At 43.2% G+C, this 16,810-nt stretch overlaps 1 protein-coding gene across 7 annotated transcripts in view; it reads right to left on the reverse strand.

The window, feature by feature from the left end:
• Nucleotides 1-16,810, reverse strand: part of LOC114151824 (PH and SEC7 domain-containing protein 1-like) — a 90,097-nt gene that overhangs the window by 49,579 nt on the left and 23,708 nt on the right. For 6 of the 7 annotated variants that reach the window (XM_028029269.1, XM_028029268.1, XM_028029266.1 and 3 more), the window contains 3 exons: nucleotides 2,780-5,048; nucleotides 1,898-2,015; nucleotides 68-599 (listed from right to left, as the gene is read on the reverse strand). In XM_028029269.1, coding sequence (XP_027885070.1) covers nucleotides 68-599; nucleotides 1,898-2,015; nucleotides 2,780-4,813 — 2,684 coding nt within the window. In that variant the 5' untranslated portion in view covers nucleotides 4,814-5,048. Of the gene's footprint in view, nucleotides 1-67; nucleotides 600-1,897; nucleotides 2,016-2,779; nucleotides 5,715-16,810 lie in introns of those variants that run through there. The other variant, XM_028029265.1, reaches the window with a different exon arrangement.

Here is a 16,810-nt window from a genome sequence, read left to right on the forward strand (position 1 = left end):
CTAGCGAGGTGTGCCTAATAAAGTGGCCGGTGAGTGTGTGTTTTCAGCCTGAGGGAAACTTGTTCACCTCGTCAGAAGATGCCCAAACACCTCTGGGTCCTCTTCAGCAGCATACCGCTGCTTCCTGCTGTCGCCTTGCATCCTCACGCTCGCCCAGCTCACCATTTCCTCTTCTTCCTCTTCCTCATCCTTCTCTTCTTCATCCTCACTCCCCTCTTTCTCCTCCCCACCTGTCCTCCTATAGGCCAGCCCCCTCAGAGGGCTGCTCCCAGCCCCAGATGTGCCCTGCACACTGCGGTTGCTGCCGAAGGCGGAGTCGGCGTCGTCCTGCTCCGCCAGCAAAACCTCGTCGATGTCCGTCTCGCGGTAGCAGCGGAGCGGGACGGCATCCAGGTCCGTTTCGGAATACTTCAGCGTCCGGCGAATGATGCCCGTTTTGGGGGACATCCCGATGGCGGCAGGGGGAGGAGTCACCAGCTCGACCTCCACGTGCTGAACGTCGTGATTGGCCGACAGCAGAGGCAGAGAGGATGGAGGAGTCGGGGTGGGAGACTCGCTGGAGTTACCACTGGGGGGCGCTGTGGAGGCCTCCAGGGAATCTAGAAAGAAGCATGATTTAATAACATGATTAATATGAGGAAATGGAGCTCAGATTGATCTTTTATGTATACAATCATGGGAATAGGAGTGTGCATTATTAGTTCTAGGTGAAATCTTGCTAACTATGTTCAGAACTTTGCCAGGCTCGAATTAAAGAATCCATACTTTCATGTCTGAGCATTTCACAGTCTGAGCTTTCTATTTCTTAAATCTCTAGGCATTTTAATAAACTTTCTCGTAGAAGGACCAAAAACCTCAGAAGAAGACACTGACTGCAACTTTCTTCTTCACAAAATGTTAACCAGAATGGAGTGGTACTAGATTTTAGCAGTTGTAAGATTTCTCTTTTGTCTGTAAAACCTACAAGTCATTTCTCCCACTATTGCTAAGCTTGCACGTTTGTTTTGGTTGTATTTACCCAGAATGCCCTGCACTATAGTCCACTTCCTGCTTTTGGAGCGGTCTCTGGTCCGCTTGGTGTTCGCATTTCCATTCAAACCAAGTTCCCTTCAACATAACTTAGACCTGGGTTTTAATGCAGACCAGAGTTAGCTTTTTTGGTCCTCATCGGAGTTTGATTACACATTCACATCTCCTCTAACGAAACAGACTTTCTACGCAAACAAACTAGAGTTCAACTTAAGTGATTGCACCCTGACACCTTGGTGAGATTATTGTAATGAGCAGAGCTACTTGGTTGACTGAGTCATGTGGTTTGTCTTTTTGACAGTTAATAATTCCCAGATTACTCAGCCAGAAATACAAACCACAAATTAACTGTAGAAAAAAACAGAAACCGATGAATCAGCCAATTTATCTTTACATTTAAAACCTGGAATGAATGAACAAATTGGATAATTTGGACTTCTTAAGGTCTAGAATGAAGACAATTAAACATAAGACACTTTATGACTTCTTAAGACTTTTATTGGTTTTGTAAACTTGAGGGTAGATTGAAATAACTGTAGATTCTGCAAAAACCAGATCTATGTATTAATATATTAAACTCTAGAAGCAAAAGAGGGTGTACGTTTTTTAGTTATGACCTTTATTGCTTTAAGACTGTATTTTAAATGAATAATAATCCTATGAGCAGTAAGTGTCAGTAAGGAGATTTTGCAGCATTAACAAGAAACAAGTCTCATTCTGTGGGAAGTCAAGTCAAACTGCAACCATGTGACGTAACTTATCTTCCCATAAAACTATGGAAGCCATTGCTTTGGTTCGAAGAGCTAAAACTAGATAATGGAAGCAAAGTTTCTTATTCTTTCCTTTGTTCGATGTGTGCAACAGTTACTTTTACTCCTTTTGCCAGTAGTTTCCTCTGCAGAGGTCCCGAACAGGAACTCCCATTTGGCCCGAGCAATCTTCTGACAGTGCAGAGAAGGAACAGGAGCTGCACTTCCACTGTCTGTCTGTAAATAACACAGAGACAAACTAAGGGTTAATCTGCAGGGTCCTATTATGATTGTTCACAATGTGCTCTTCACTGAAAACTGATCTAGCTCTGATGCTTGTTACATGGGAGTTGAGTCAGGGAGCAACTTCCACGTTGAACCAGAGGTTAAACACAAATATACACGAATTCACTCATTGACATAATTCTGATACATGTGTCTTACAGCTGATGAAACCCAAACATAAGTTATTTTTAAATATTAAAATAAAATCAATAAAAGTAGCCTAATGAAAGCCTATGCCCTGTGTGATACAAAGATTATGTTTGGATTTGGACTCTTTTAGCGTGGATTACAGTTTAAGACTCCAGTTACCCTTCTGCAACTTTTTTCAGCACAGGTTTTCCTTTTATTAGACTTTTCACTAATGTAACTGGATATAAAACTGGGAAACATCCAGCTTTTATATATCAACGACCTTTTGCACTTTACCCTCCTTGTAAAGGGAGTCAATGAAGTAGTTTGATATTTGTGCTAGAAATTGGTCTAAAGCCAAGTTCAAGTTTTTAAGTAACTCGATTTCACTCAATATGTAACTTTTTCAATTACTTACATTTATAAACTTTTCTACTTAGATGTTGCGGCTTTAGTACTTTTTTAGCAGATATGATCTGTTGGAAACAACTGCTAAAAGTTTTTAATTTAACGCTCTAAACAGTTTTTTATTCTTGCAAATGTTTAATACATTAACTAATAGAGGACTCTCTAAATTCATTGCTCACCTGTATTCCTGAAGTGGCAACGCCGGTCTCGTTGCTCTGGTGACTGGACTGACTGGACTCTGGGGACAAGGAGTCTCTGTCCCCGAAGCTCCCCGTCACGCCGCTGGAACTCCGAGAGGAAGAACCCGTCATCGCTCCGTTCTGCTCCGCCTCTGGAGATTCTCCTGCCCTTCTGGGATCGCCTCCGTCCGCCTCTTCACCGTGCCCTTCGTCCTCACAGCTCTCATCCTCCTCTTCGGAGTCCAGTGCCACAGGCCCAAGCAAAAGAATCTCCCTCCTCCTCTGCTCGGCCCGTTTCTGCTGGGCCGTGGGGCTGAGTGGCCGCCTCAGTCGGCTGGTTTGCTGGTGACTGCTGGACTCGGACCCAGACTCGTTCTCCAGCTGGCTCCTCCACTGCTGCCTGGACGTCCAGCTGACCGGCCCCTCTTCAACGCTTTGGTTGATGAAGAGCCTGCGTGAGAGCTCTGTGCAGTCCCCTTTCTCGAAACAGCTCAGGTCTCCTCTCCTGTCCAGGCTTGGGGACCAGGAGTCCCCGGTGTACTGGGGAGTCTGGCAGCGATGCAGGGTGGGGCTTTCTGGTGCTCGGAGCTCAGCTTGAAGAAGCCTTGGGTCTCTGATGGGAGAGCTGATCTCAGTGGGCGGATGAGAGGGACGGACGACTCGAGAAGGGAGGGCTGGGGAGCTCTGCTGTGCTGATAAAACTGAGCTCTGATGCTGGGCTTCCTGAAAGCAGTCCTCCTGACGTGTGCCATGAGAAGAGTTGGAGCTTTCCGGCTGGTGAGAGTCTGTGTTTTCATTTGCTGGCATGTGTTGATCATTTAAAGGGATGTTCATCTTTAGCGTTGGCTTAAAGTGCTGTGCGTTTGGAGAGGACTCTCCAGAGTTTGAGCTGCTCATGCCTGAAGAATGGTTGTGCAACGAGGATCTCCTGGCCTCCGTCAACATTGAAGATACTCTGGAAGCTTCCTCTGCTAGCCTGCGGGCGACTTCGGGACTGTGAGCTGGAGTCGAAGGTTTGCTGCCGCTCAACTGGTTCAAACCTTCGACTGCGTTATTACCTGGTTGAAAGATTAATTCCTGCAGAGAAGTTTTCTTGGGTCTTTTGGTAGCTGGACTTTGTGCCATCCTCCCATCCTCTGTTGAACTCTGAAGAGGACAATGAAGGTCGGCGGAGGACCTCGACTCTGACGCCTTTCCGGACTGATCTGATCCAGGAATATTTCTCAACCCATGAATAGCCTGACTGTTATCTGTGAGCTCTTTGGGATTCACTCTGATGTTCTGATGCTGGACTGGAGACCCAGCCCAGGACTGACAGCGTTGCTGCTGACTGTAACGTGAGGGGGCTTCGAGGTCGAGTGCGTGGGCCAGTTTAATCCTCAGTAAGGGTGAACCGAACTCTTCCACCGCCCTTTGTGTAGCTGCTCTGCCAATCGGATCCAAACGCGGCTGTCGAAGTCCCGGGGAGAAGGTCTGCTGGTGACTCTCTGGAGATTGGAAACTCAGTTTGGGGCTTGAGCTGCACGACGAACCGGGACTATCAAACCACACTTGGTCACTGAGACGCTTCTGAAAGCGAGATGGCGTGGACAGCTCATCTCCCGCTCGTCTCTCGCACATGGAGTTGCGGGAACTGTCCAACGTCTTCACGTTGGACTTTTCGACGTAACTGAAGCTGACCACAGATCGCTGGCCATCAGGAGGAGTGAGAGGGCGGCCGACTCTTCTAGAGAAGAGGGATGAGTGTAGAGGTGAGCTACAGCGCTTGGTGACTGAAGGTGAGCTGCTGGATGTTTGGAGCTGAAAGTTGACAGTGTGTTGGGATGGAGACTGACTGTGATTCTGGTCCAGAATGCATTGGGGACTTGTGGCGGTCCTTCCAGCAGCCGTCTGGCTCGTTAGCTGGGAGAGGAGCTCGACAGGACTGTCCTCAACTGGAATCCTCTGAGCAATCCCTTCGTCGCTCTCCCTGGCCTGATCTGGGGCAGATCTCACCTCCACATAAAGATGAAGAACTTTTCCAGACTGGGACATGACCTCCCCTCAGCTCTTAATGAGGACACAGAAACGGAGCGGAGAAAGACTCAGACAGGGTGAAAGAGAGGTCTTTCCCCCCCTCCCTGTTGGGTTGGAATTAGGTTTTTCTGCCGCTGGTGGTTTATTTTTAGACAGTCTTTCTTCTGCCTCCCAGATCGTCTGCGTGTAAACCAGAGACACAGAGCAAAAACATGCCCAGGGGATGCCGCCAACAGCTCCCAACTCCTCATACCTGTGAATGAAAGAGGAGATGGAATTAATATGCCAAATGAGTGTGAAAAGCTGGTAAAGGACAAGTGAAAACACTCACTTTTCTAAAAGAAGCCAAGTGTGGGAGTTTTGTCCAAATGAGACGCAAATATTTCCAGCATGCTACTCTCAACAATGTTAAACAAAACTCAGATAAAAGTAATTCAGGTCCTCTCAGATTGTCCATAAAGTGATCATGTTTTATAAATCAGAGTGTTTTTTATTTTCAAATCTCCAAAAAAGTAAAAATGTTTTGATAATTTTATTATCTTGGAGTTTTTTTGACAATAGTGAGAGCTTTATTTGAAAGAAATGAACCAATCATGAGACATGGAGATGCCAAAGAAACTAAACTAAAAGTAAAACAAAAACTTTAACAAGTTTTGGAACGGATACCAGATAGGAGGCTGATGTTAAGCCACCTCAACTTGTGTGTGTCAACCAGTTTAGCTATCCTCTACCAATTCTGATAAGTTTCCACACAGAAGCTTGTCGATGGATTCAAAAAATATTTAATTTCCCTGCAACTTCCTGAGTTTAACAAAATATTATAGGTAGTGTATTTTAGCTTGAAGGTTCAGTTCTGAACATATGTGGATCTCGGTATTTCTGACCAGCATCATAACAAAGTATTTAATTCTTTGCTGAGCTCATCCGAGTTGAATCCTTTGCAGCTGTCATCATTACGCCGCTAAGCTTCATGCAGATTGGCTTTTCACGCCAATGTTGCAGCAGACAACAGAAGAGTGCAGTAAAATTAAAGTCACTCTGTCATGGCTGGTGGGCTCCAGTCTGCTGTTAGCAGCAGCAGATTGCAGTTGCCGTATGGCAGCAGTGGGAGACAACATCCATGTTGAAACTGGCAGAGTGAGAACAATGGGAACTTGAGAGCAGTTGGCACACAGGATGGGCAGACAGCCACCTCTTTTTAACCCCAACTGCTGTTTTAGCCACGACTTCAAAACGGGTCAGGCTCAGCTTCCCGCTTCTGGCTTGCCTTGCAAGTTTAGTTGGATCCTGTGCATAAAACATATGGCTTTTCACAGCAGATCTGACTCTGCACAGACATGAAAAAGTTAGGGTTATGTTTCAGCTCAGCCAAAAGAAACATCAACACATCAATGTGCAATTTATTTTTAAGTTCTAAAAAGGAGAGTGAAAGATTAACCTTGTTTTATTCAATTAGCAAAAAACTAAAAAGGCCTTTTCTTAATAAAAATGCAGGACAGCCTTCTCTCTAAGAGCTGGCCTTAACCCTTTAGGCTGAAATCACTAGGTGCTCTTTATAAACATCTACCAGTTTCTGGAGTTTGTCTAAGCTGGTCAAGTTTAATTGTTGTGTGTTTGAGGAGTTAAAAGGCAATCTCTTACGCTTCCTTGAACAGGTAGGGATAGCTCTATGGGCAATATAAAACATGTTCATTTGTTTTATGGACAAAATTATTTCTATATAAGATTACATTGAGCTCCTTTCAAAGTGAGCCATTTTAGAGCCTCTTGCCACTTAAGCAGATAAGCTTAAACTCAGCGTTCACACCCGCACATGAAAATGACTGTAAACATATGCGCAATTATACGGCAGTACATCTTTGAAAAGCAAAAGTGAAGCCTCCTGCACAACCAACAAGGATTCAGCAAGTGGTTTCTGGATGATAAGTCAATAACAAAACACTTGTCTTTCTCAGCAGCCTGGGGTTGCTAGGTGACAGGTTGCGCTCGGCTGGGGTTGCTAGCCTGTCGATTGTGACTCAACAATCTGACGTTTTTCCAGACATGAAAAATATTAACTTTTTGCCAAAGATCAGGCTGGGTGGGCTTTTTAAAGCACTTCAACTGCTTTTAGACCAAATAAAACCCAAAACCATGCACAATGTAAATTTTGCTAACAGGCCCCCTTTGAAGTTACCCCACATCACTTCAATATATCAAGATCTGGGCTTTGACTAGACTTAGATGATTTCTAAATTCTCGGCCAGTCCTTGGTGGGTGCACTGAGTTTACTACAGCGCATATAAAAAAATATTCACCACCTTGAATGTTTTGCCCTCTTATGGCAAAAAATGACAAAAAATCCCTGTAATGTAAAAAAACCCAACAGATTTCTACAAAAATGAAGACAAATAATAAGAATACTTAACATGTATTAGGTAACTGCATAAATATTCACAACATTTAAAGTGACTCAGCCAATTAGTGCTGGTAGTATCACCACTTAATGATCTAATGGTGTGCAGAAACAAAGCATCTCATGTTCGAGTTAAAGATATCTTCACTATTTCTTCCCACCAACAGATGAAGTCTGCAGGAATACTCTGGCAGGTATCGATTCTGTATAGACCGGATGAGCCTGAACTCCATTTGTGCTCCTTCATCCATTAATTCATGCTTGGACTGAGACAGACTCAGTGAAGGCAGCGAGATGGATGACGCTGGACATGGAGAGAGGGAGCATCAGAGAAAGCTGGAACACGAAGAGGACGACAGATTTGTGTGTGAAGGAGAGAGCTGTGATGGCCGCCAGCCAGAATGATCAGAGTATAAAGTTACAAGAAGGAAGAAGGTAAAAGCAGTAAAACGGATGCGAATATACCTTGGCCTCCATTCACTGCAACAAAACATCTCCCTCCATTTTAATAGCTCTTTTCAATCAGTTATCTGAAAATAGAGAGAAGACGGTACAGCTGCTAACGTACCGAAACATGGCCGTCCGCCTAAACCAACAGGCCAGGGGAGGAAAGTTTTAATCCGAGAGCAGGCAAGACGATAACACTGACCTCCAGAGATCCACAGGTAACATGGTAGGACATATACCTCACAGATCTGGACTTTATGAAGGAGTCATGAAAATAAAGCTGTAGTGGAATGAAACCCATAAGAAGGCAAAAAGCCACAAAGGGGACACAGCAGACACAATAGTTGGACTTTTTCCAGTTTCTGAGATTCCAGACCAACATGGCTGCTGTTTGCTTAAAATTCAGTGCAGTAGCAAACTGTTTATTTGAACTTCTGTCCATTTGTGTCCCATTACTCTGATCTTCACTTTTAGATTCATTTTATGAGCATAAAATGCAGAGAAATACGCTGCTGTTAAGTTGTATTGTTAACAGTTATTAGCCTTCTCATTGAATAAATCAACTGGTGAATCTAAAATATTTTTAGTGTTTAATATATTTATTAAGTTTTCACATTATATTAAAAAAAAAATCACAATTCAAACAAGAAAGAAGCAAAAGAAAGTAAAATAAAAACCACCAACAAACAACCAAAATCCCTGTAAATACTGCCATCTACAAGTTATTATAGAGAAAAAAATAAAGTAAGAATGAAGACCATTCAAAAACTGGTGTCAAGATTTGTGAAATGACTGCTCAGCCAAAATTTCAAGGGTCTGCTATTCCTGGACCATTGCTGAAGATTTATGGAAAAAATCAGAAAAGATTTCCCAAAACATGTGTGAATCTAAAATATTTGTTGACCTGCAGTTATTGCTGCCATGTAGATAGGTCTGCTGCAATTTAAAGACTTCCAGGTTCAGACGTAAATGTAATTCGACATTATTAGACTTCAGCACTAGTTTAACCCTAGTTAAATAAATTTTCTTTGTTACAGTCCCACCATTAGAGGTTATCTAATGGTACTACAGCAGTAGTCATGGGTTTACTGATGTGCTGAAATGGCCTAGTCAAAGTCTAAAGCCAATTGAGAATCCAATGGAGAGTATTAACTCAGGAGGGCTGAGTAGAAATGTAAGCCATACTTTTCATATCATCTTTTCTAACACATTTTGGAGACCATGAATCACTTTCCTTCCATTTGAGTGATAATCTGCTTTGTGTTGATCTGTCACACAACATCCAATAAACTCTGATGTTTATAGCTGGAATGTGACACAATATGGAAAAGTAATAGTGGTGTATATATTTGTGAGGTATGGTCTAAGTATCTGGTATTTCAACAATTTATCTATTACACTTACATTTTCCTTTCCACCTTTAAAAAGATCCCATGGAAAATTTGGTTGCATGTTGCTGCAACCAAAGAGCTCTTATGTGGCCTTCTACAACCCCAGCAGATTTAATGAACCATGATGCTCTAGTTTGGACAAATAACGTGTCACATCTGGCCAACATGTCAGAGTTTCAGCACTTTACCAGCAGAGACAGGCCCAGTGGGAGATGTACCTGAAATAAAAAGAAAATAAAGTCCCTCATCTAACCTTGAATAAACAAAAAGTCACAGCTGCTCAACACTGATGACTCATCCTCTTGTCTTCCCCCGAGACACAAAAGGACACACACACACACGCACGCGTGCGCACACACACGTGGGGAAAAACTCCCTGGGTCCTTGGCGTACGTGTCTATGAGACGTATCACACAGGTAATTAAACCCGAGGCAGCAAATGCATCTCTAATATTAGCTCCCTTGATGTAATGTTGTGCAGCTGGGGGCCTGTGCTAATATTAGCTCTCAGCTTGGATGTTGCTGGTGCACTACAATTTCAGCAACATGATAAGTTCTGCATTAAAGTCCTTAGGAGATCAAGAAGGCTTATGTTAACCGCATGGATAACAATGGACATCGACGGGTTTGCATTAGCCTGACAAATCATTATATTACTCTGCTAAGAGCACCGATTGACTTCTCCAGATAATAAAGAATCTGATGAAAATACACCCCCAGTTCAAACTCCACATCCACTTTTTGTGTCCTGAATTACAATTGCCGAAGCAGCAGCTTAAGCAGACTGGCAGGAACAAGAAAGGCGAGTTTTAAAGGGACTTAGTGTTTCCTCCTGATGGTGCCTTCAAAGACACAATCACACAAAAGCTACGAGTCCTGTGACTCACGCAGAGGCAGCAGGAGGTGTGACTGAGTACGGAGAAAGATCCAGAGAGGCTTATTGATGGAAATAAAAGGAGAAAGATATTCAATCAACACCACAAACGCCGTGACCTTGCTGCCTTCGGACTCCTCCACTCACTATTCTGACTCACTGAATGAAGAACTGAACACAAACAGGATCCAGGGATAATGGCTGAGCAATCATTGAAATATTCAGTCTGTTTAGCACATCAGCCTAAGTGAACATCTTAACTTTTCATGGGTTGTAATTTAAATAAGTAAGTAAGAAAAGTTCATCTTAAACAGCTGTTAGGCAAATTTTGCAAACTATAATTGTCAAAGAAATGCTGATTTTATCCCCACACAGATTTATTTTTAACTCACTTGGGCGTTTTATATAATCACACAAATTTAAACACCCAGGCAAACATAGAAAATCCACAAGCTAGCTGTCAAATAACCGCTTTTTTTTAAAGTGCAAAAAAGCAGGGTTGCTAAAAGATTTCAAACAGCAGAACATATTGTCTCGATCTAAAGAAATCCAAGAAATTATCGGGAACAAAGCCATTGACGCCTGCCAGTCTGGAAAGGGTTCCAAAACCATTTCTAAAGCTTTTTGACTTTATTGAGCCGCAGCGAGAACCATTATGGTGGAAACATGGAACAGTGCTGAACCTTCCCAGGAATGGGCGACTAAAATTACCCCAAGACCACATCAACAACCCACAAGGTCACAAAAGAGCCCAGAGCATCCAAAGCCCTGCAGCTCTCACTCGATTCAGTGCAGAACTGTGTTCAACATTCAGCAATTAGACAGAGACGGGGCAAAAGTGACATTTATGAGAGCTTTAAGGTAAAAACCACCAAAGAGGACAACAATGCCCGTCTCATACTTGTCAAAAAGCAAGTTCTTTCTGGGGAAATATTTTGTAAACTGAAAGTACTCCAATTTTACCAACATTACCTTTAACAACATCAAATTAAACCAATAACTAAATATGATGGTGGTGGTGTTAGTGTGATGGTCTGAGGTTCATTTGCTGCTTCAAATCCTTGACAACTTGCTGTGTTTACCCATCAGCTCCTTCCACCTGTTAGAAAATCCTGCTGCAGGAAGTCCGGCCATCAGCTTCAGGAATGACCCAGAGTACAAAAACAAATCCAAATCTGAACGGTGAAGAAACAGTAACAAACGTTTTGGAGTGACCCAGTACAAACCTGGATGTAAAACCAATATAGACACTGTAATATAACCTTACACAGACTGTTCATGCTCAAAAACGCCTCCAGTGTGACTTAACTACAGCAACCCTGTGAAGAAGAGCGGGCCAGAACTCAAATCAGCACCAGAACTGAAATCGGGGTGCTCACCACTATTGAGCACCCCGACTGGGCTCAACAGATTCAAAGAGGTAATGAAGCCGAAGCTGTGAGCTGAGAGACACCAAACTCCTCAGGAGTAACACACCCAGGTGATAATTATGTCTGAGTTTATCTCTCTTAATGTCCTCCTTCCTATTTGCTGTTAGTGAGAAGACGCAATAATAAGAGACAGGACACAACTTTATACTGATGAGAATAAATTAATAACATAATAACATCACAATTTGCTTTATTATCCCAAGCGTGCAAGTAAAAGAAATGTCACTTATTTGTCTCCAAGTGTTTGTGAATGAGCTGTTCTAATTTTTGACGCTCAGGCACATTGTGCTCACTATTTCTATAAGAAATTAGAACTTCAGTAGGATCAAATTCATTATTTTTTATGCGTTGACAAATAAGCCAGCTTTCATACATGTTAGATGTACTGGGAGACAGTCATACACAGTAATCTAATGTGTAAAATGGCCAAATCCTTTTTGTTTTTACTTTTTGTTTTTTACACATTTTTAAATTGAAGATTTGAACGTCTTACAAATTAAAAACATTTTAATACTTAAAGTATAGAATCATCTCGTTAATGTATAATATTTAAACAGTTAAGTAGATAAATAACATTTATTTGGATTAATCTAAAGTATGTAAATGCATCTTTCAGTTATCTGCAAGTACTTTAATATTAAAGGGTTTACCAGGTGAAATTGAAAAAATAATGTTGTGGCAAATAGGCTGCGAAAAGTCCTTAGTAAACTACTGAACCTCACTCTGCTAAGGGTTTTAACTGATGTAGATTGCTGTCGCAATGCTAGGCTAATGTTAGCTTTCTTGCTTTTTGTTTTGATATGACTTGTTGACAATCTAAACATAACAAGTTTCATGTGCTTTTCCCAATATAAATGGGCAGAAGTTACAAAAAGTTGTTTCTTGTGTTTCATAAAATTAGCATTTTTCTTTGAACATTGTTATTAATGATCCCTACACCTGTCTGTTGCACGGAGACATACACAGGTTTGTCCCACATGGCTGTCAGCTAAAAGCCTCAGCTAACCTAAAAAAAAAAAACGGTGTGGTTCGGGTCCAAAATAACTTGCTCTTTAGTCTGAATCCAGACTGGACTCCTGCCATTACAAATTGATGGTCTATTGGCTTTTTCATTGCAGTGATGCTGTAGAATTATTGGCAACTTTTGGTACAATAGCAACAGTCTAAGGCAGCTTCTGTAATGAGTTGTATTTATGAAGTTAAGTTTATTCTTTTTGTCCTTTTCAATAATCAAACACCTACTTGTCCCTGTGAAGCTAGAACATATCTGGCCATGTCCACCTGTTGCACTGCTGAACCTTTACTCAGACGAAGTTGGCGGACTAAACATGCACCCAAAGTGCAACAGGATTAATCCTGCAATCACTGGATCATTTTTCATCAGCTAGCAAACAAGTCAGGCTAAAATCAAATCTAAAAAGTATATCTGCACTTTCCACTTAGTCAATAAAAAGCCCATGAAGCACAAAATCTCAGTCCATGTTGTGGTTCAGCTGGAACCAACCAAAAGCAGGATTAACTGGCCTGCTGAAAGCAGGGTTGAGATCCTGCTCCTTCAGTCCCAACAGAAACCTGCTTCTCAGAAATAATAAAAACACACAATCAATGAGTTCTCAGTGATTTGCAAAAATAAAAACTGACAAATCAATACAAAAATAAATAATATTTTACCTCAATTTTCCATCCACAGCAATGCAATTGATGAAGCAGCTACACTGCCCTGCATAGATAATCAGGGTGCATTTCTTTAGGTCCTTCTCCTGGACTTGTTTACATCTATCTACCTATGAGTTTATTATTCCAGCTAAACTGAAAGAGTTATCAGAATGACTCGGTCTGGATTTGATCAGATTTGTTTGAATTTGATTGTCGTCTAAAAATGTCTGTTTTTTCTCATAAGTGAGTTACAGAAGCGAGATTAACATTTTAACAACATTTAGAGATTTGGGAGTCTCTAAGCAAGGGATGAGAAATTAACTTTCCCCAAAGGCCACATGGCTAACTATGACTGTTATTGAAAGGCGGATCGCTGGTTCTAAATGAATCTAAAAAATAACTAAAAACTAGAACGTGTGCATTTCCTATGAAAATGCAAGTGTGAATGCTGAATGCTCAATGCTTTTGGTGAAAATGGCAAAAGCGTTTGAAGCCGACCAGAGACATGAACTGTGAAACACAACGGACATTTTATATCGTAATTCTCAATTCTGCCACAGGCTGAAGCCGTTTCCCCATGGGTGAAAAATTCATAAAAAGCTGAATATTATAAAAAGTATGAAGGTTATGAATACCAAGAGATACAGCCGGCATTAGGAGAGCAAGCTGAGTAGCATAAAAGTTGAATGGTGAAAATAGCACAAAGTATGCAGGAGAAGAAGCTCGGCGAAATTTACCAGAGAAGTGGAACTCAATAGTGTGAATGCAAAAATGTATAGGGCAGTAAAATGGACCCTGGCCATTGTGGCCAGGGTCCAATGGTTCCCTGGCCCCCCCCTGTTCTGGCGAACATGCGCAGGTCACTTCCAGTTCACACTTGTGGGAAAAATGTATTTAGTGCCCACAGATTTTTTTGTTTTTTTTCATAGCGCATGCTCACTGTGAGCTATTAGAACCCTAGCAACAGTTGCCATGTTGCTGACAATGATGTCATCAGCCTGATTTGAAATTATGTCAGTGTCATGAGGCCTTCTAAGGATGCCTCTGTGATGTCATAACATCCATGACCAACTGATCAGTTAATTCTCTGGTCAGTCAACACAAAACTCATTTGGATATTTTGGACAGCGCAGTGAAGATGACGGACGAAAGCTCCCAGAGTGACGTTTTTGTGAGACCTAAGGTCTCATTTTGGAAAAAGATAAAGAAGACTTGCTCAAACAAAGTCCATCCAGGTCAAACAACTCCTGATTATCGAAAGAGAAATTTTCTCAGTCGACTTCTGTGGCAAGTCATTGAAAAGGTGGCAGATGATCCAACTCTGCATCTCGTCAAAGAAACCTTCTGTGAGCAACACCAGAAAGTTTTGCTTTTACTGTTGAGCAAAACAGGAGAACTAAACGTGGATGTGCTATCAGACATTTCAGAGGAACTCAGCGAAAGGATTTTCCAAAGTCTCGCTAGAGATGCGTTCAAATTTGAATCTGGACTGAACGTGATTGCCCTTCTTTATTACCCAGATGGACACGCAATTATTGTGAAAAAAATCAAACAACACCTGGAGAATCCTGTTCCTACAAGGAAAATATTTACATCTGCAAAAACAACGATCAGAAAGGCTTTTTTTCCTAGTGAGGACATATATTCTGATGATAATTGCCTGAGTGAGGCTTATACTCAGGCAGACATGGAACCAGAAACATTTTTGAGGGACGCCAAAGAGATGGGATTCAGACGGGGAACCGAAGATGACAGGAGAGATATGGTGGAAAAAATTCTTTGGCAATTGATTAACAAGTCTAGTCATAGATCTAAATACACAATGAAGCACAACGTCTCTGTCCACCAAAAGCTTGCTCCAGAACTCTGGAAAGAACTAAAGAACATAGATTTTGTATTTTTTAATGAGATGGAAAGGAAACTCTGCAAAGATATCTTTCAACTACTCTGTGGCAATGAAGATATAGTGAGAAAATTGTTATTTCAGATGATCGAAAGTGACAATCCAATAGTTTTTTACAAGATTATACAGAGTTTCAGAAGAACCTTGACACGACCCAGGAAAATTCATCTGCGGAAGGACCATCTAAGAAAGACTTGGAAGTGGATCCGACATGCTGTCTGCTGTGGAGACGACTTGGACATTGTTCAGCCTCAAGGACCCTTTAACTGTGGACCAGACGTTGAGCCAGCCTCCGAGTCGGTACCGACCTCCGAGTCGGGACAGGAATCTGAGGCAGGACCGACCTCCGAATCAGTACCGGGATCTGAGTCAGAATGGACCTCTGACTCAGGACTGGGATGTGAGTCAGAATGGACCTCTGACTCAGGACCAGGATCTGAGTCAGGATGGGGATCTGAGTCAGGGTGGTCCTCTGAGTCAGGACCAGGATCTGAGTCAGGACTCAGTCCTGATCTGAGTCGGGACCGACCTCTGAGTCGGTACTGGCCTCTGAGATTGGACCGGCCTCTGAGTCGGTACCGGCCTCAGAGTCGGGACCGGCCTCAGAGTCGGGACCGGCCTCTGAGATTGGACCGGCCTCTGAGTCGGGACCGGCCTCAAAGTCGGGACCGGCCAATGAGTCCAGACAGGCCTCTGAGTCCGGGCCGGCCTCTGAGACAGTACCGGCCTCTGAGACGGGACCGGCCTCTGAGACGGGAACGGCCTCAGAGTCAGGACCGGCCCCTGAGACGGTACCGTCCTCTGAGTCCGAACCAGCCTCAGATCCCGGACCGACCTCTGAGACGGTACCGTCCTCTGAGACCGGACAGGCCTCTGAGACGGTACCATCCTCTGAGACCGGACAGGCCTCTGAGTCTGGACCGGCCTCTGCGACGGTACCGTCCTCTGAGTCCGGACAGGAATCTGAGTCCAGACAGGCCTCAGATCCCGGACCGACCTCTGAGACGGTACCGTCCTCTGAGACCGGACAGGCCTCTGAGTCTGGACCGGCCTCTGAGACGGTACCGTCCTCTTAGTCCGGACAGGAATCTGAGTCCAGACAGGCCTCAGATCCCGGACCGACCTCTGAGACGGTACCATTCTCTGAGTCTGGACAGTCCTCAGAGTCGGTACCGTCCTCTGAGTCGAGACCGGCCTCTGAGTCGGTACCGACCTCTGAGACGGTACCGGCCTCTGAGTCGGGACCTGCCCCTGAGACCGGACGGGCCTCTGAGTCTGGACCGGGATCGGAGTCATGACCGGGATTTGAGTCAGGACCAGGATCTGAGTCTGGACCGGGATCTCAGTCGGGGGGACCTGCCTCTGAGTCTGGACCGACTTCCGAGTCTGGACCGGGATCTGAGTCAGGACTCATCCCGATCTGAGTCGGGACAGGCCTCTGAGTCGGGACCGGCCTCTTAGACGGTAATGCCCTTTACATGATTGAACTATATTATCCTTAGAGAGAACCATGTTTTTGTTTGCCTGCAGCATATTGATTATAGGAATGTGGATTAGAATGTGATTGTTTTTACACTGTATCCTTTAGCATCTATTAATTCTTAGAGTCGGAAATATTGCAATGTTATTATTGCTCAAATTGATGCTGCAATGATGAGTTATGATGTAACCCTGCCTTAGAAGTTATTATTAGAAATTATCATTATTAAAAATGTCTACATTCTGACCACTAGGGTCGTGTTATGGAGTAGACGTGCGAACCACAGGGTCCCAACATTTTTGGTTAAAATAGTTTTAAAAATCGACCAAAGCAGCCCAACTCTTAGATATTCTGAATTGCAACTGGAAAGTCGACGTTATTTTGTGTACTCCTGTCTTTTCTCGAACAAAATGGATCTAAACCATCTGCTAAAGGAGCG

Source organism: Xiphophorus couchianus, chromosome 10 (assembly GCF_001444195.1).
Source record: "Xiphophorus couchianus chromosome 10, X_couchianus-1.0, whole genome shotgun sequence".
Taxonomy (NCBI): domain Eukaryota; kingdom Metazoa; phylum Chordata; class Actinopteri; order Cyprinodontiformes; family Poeciliidae; genus Xiphophorus; species Xiphophorus couchianus.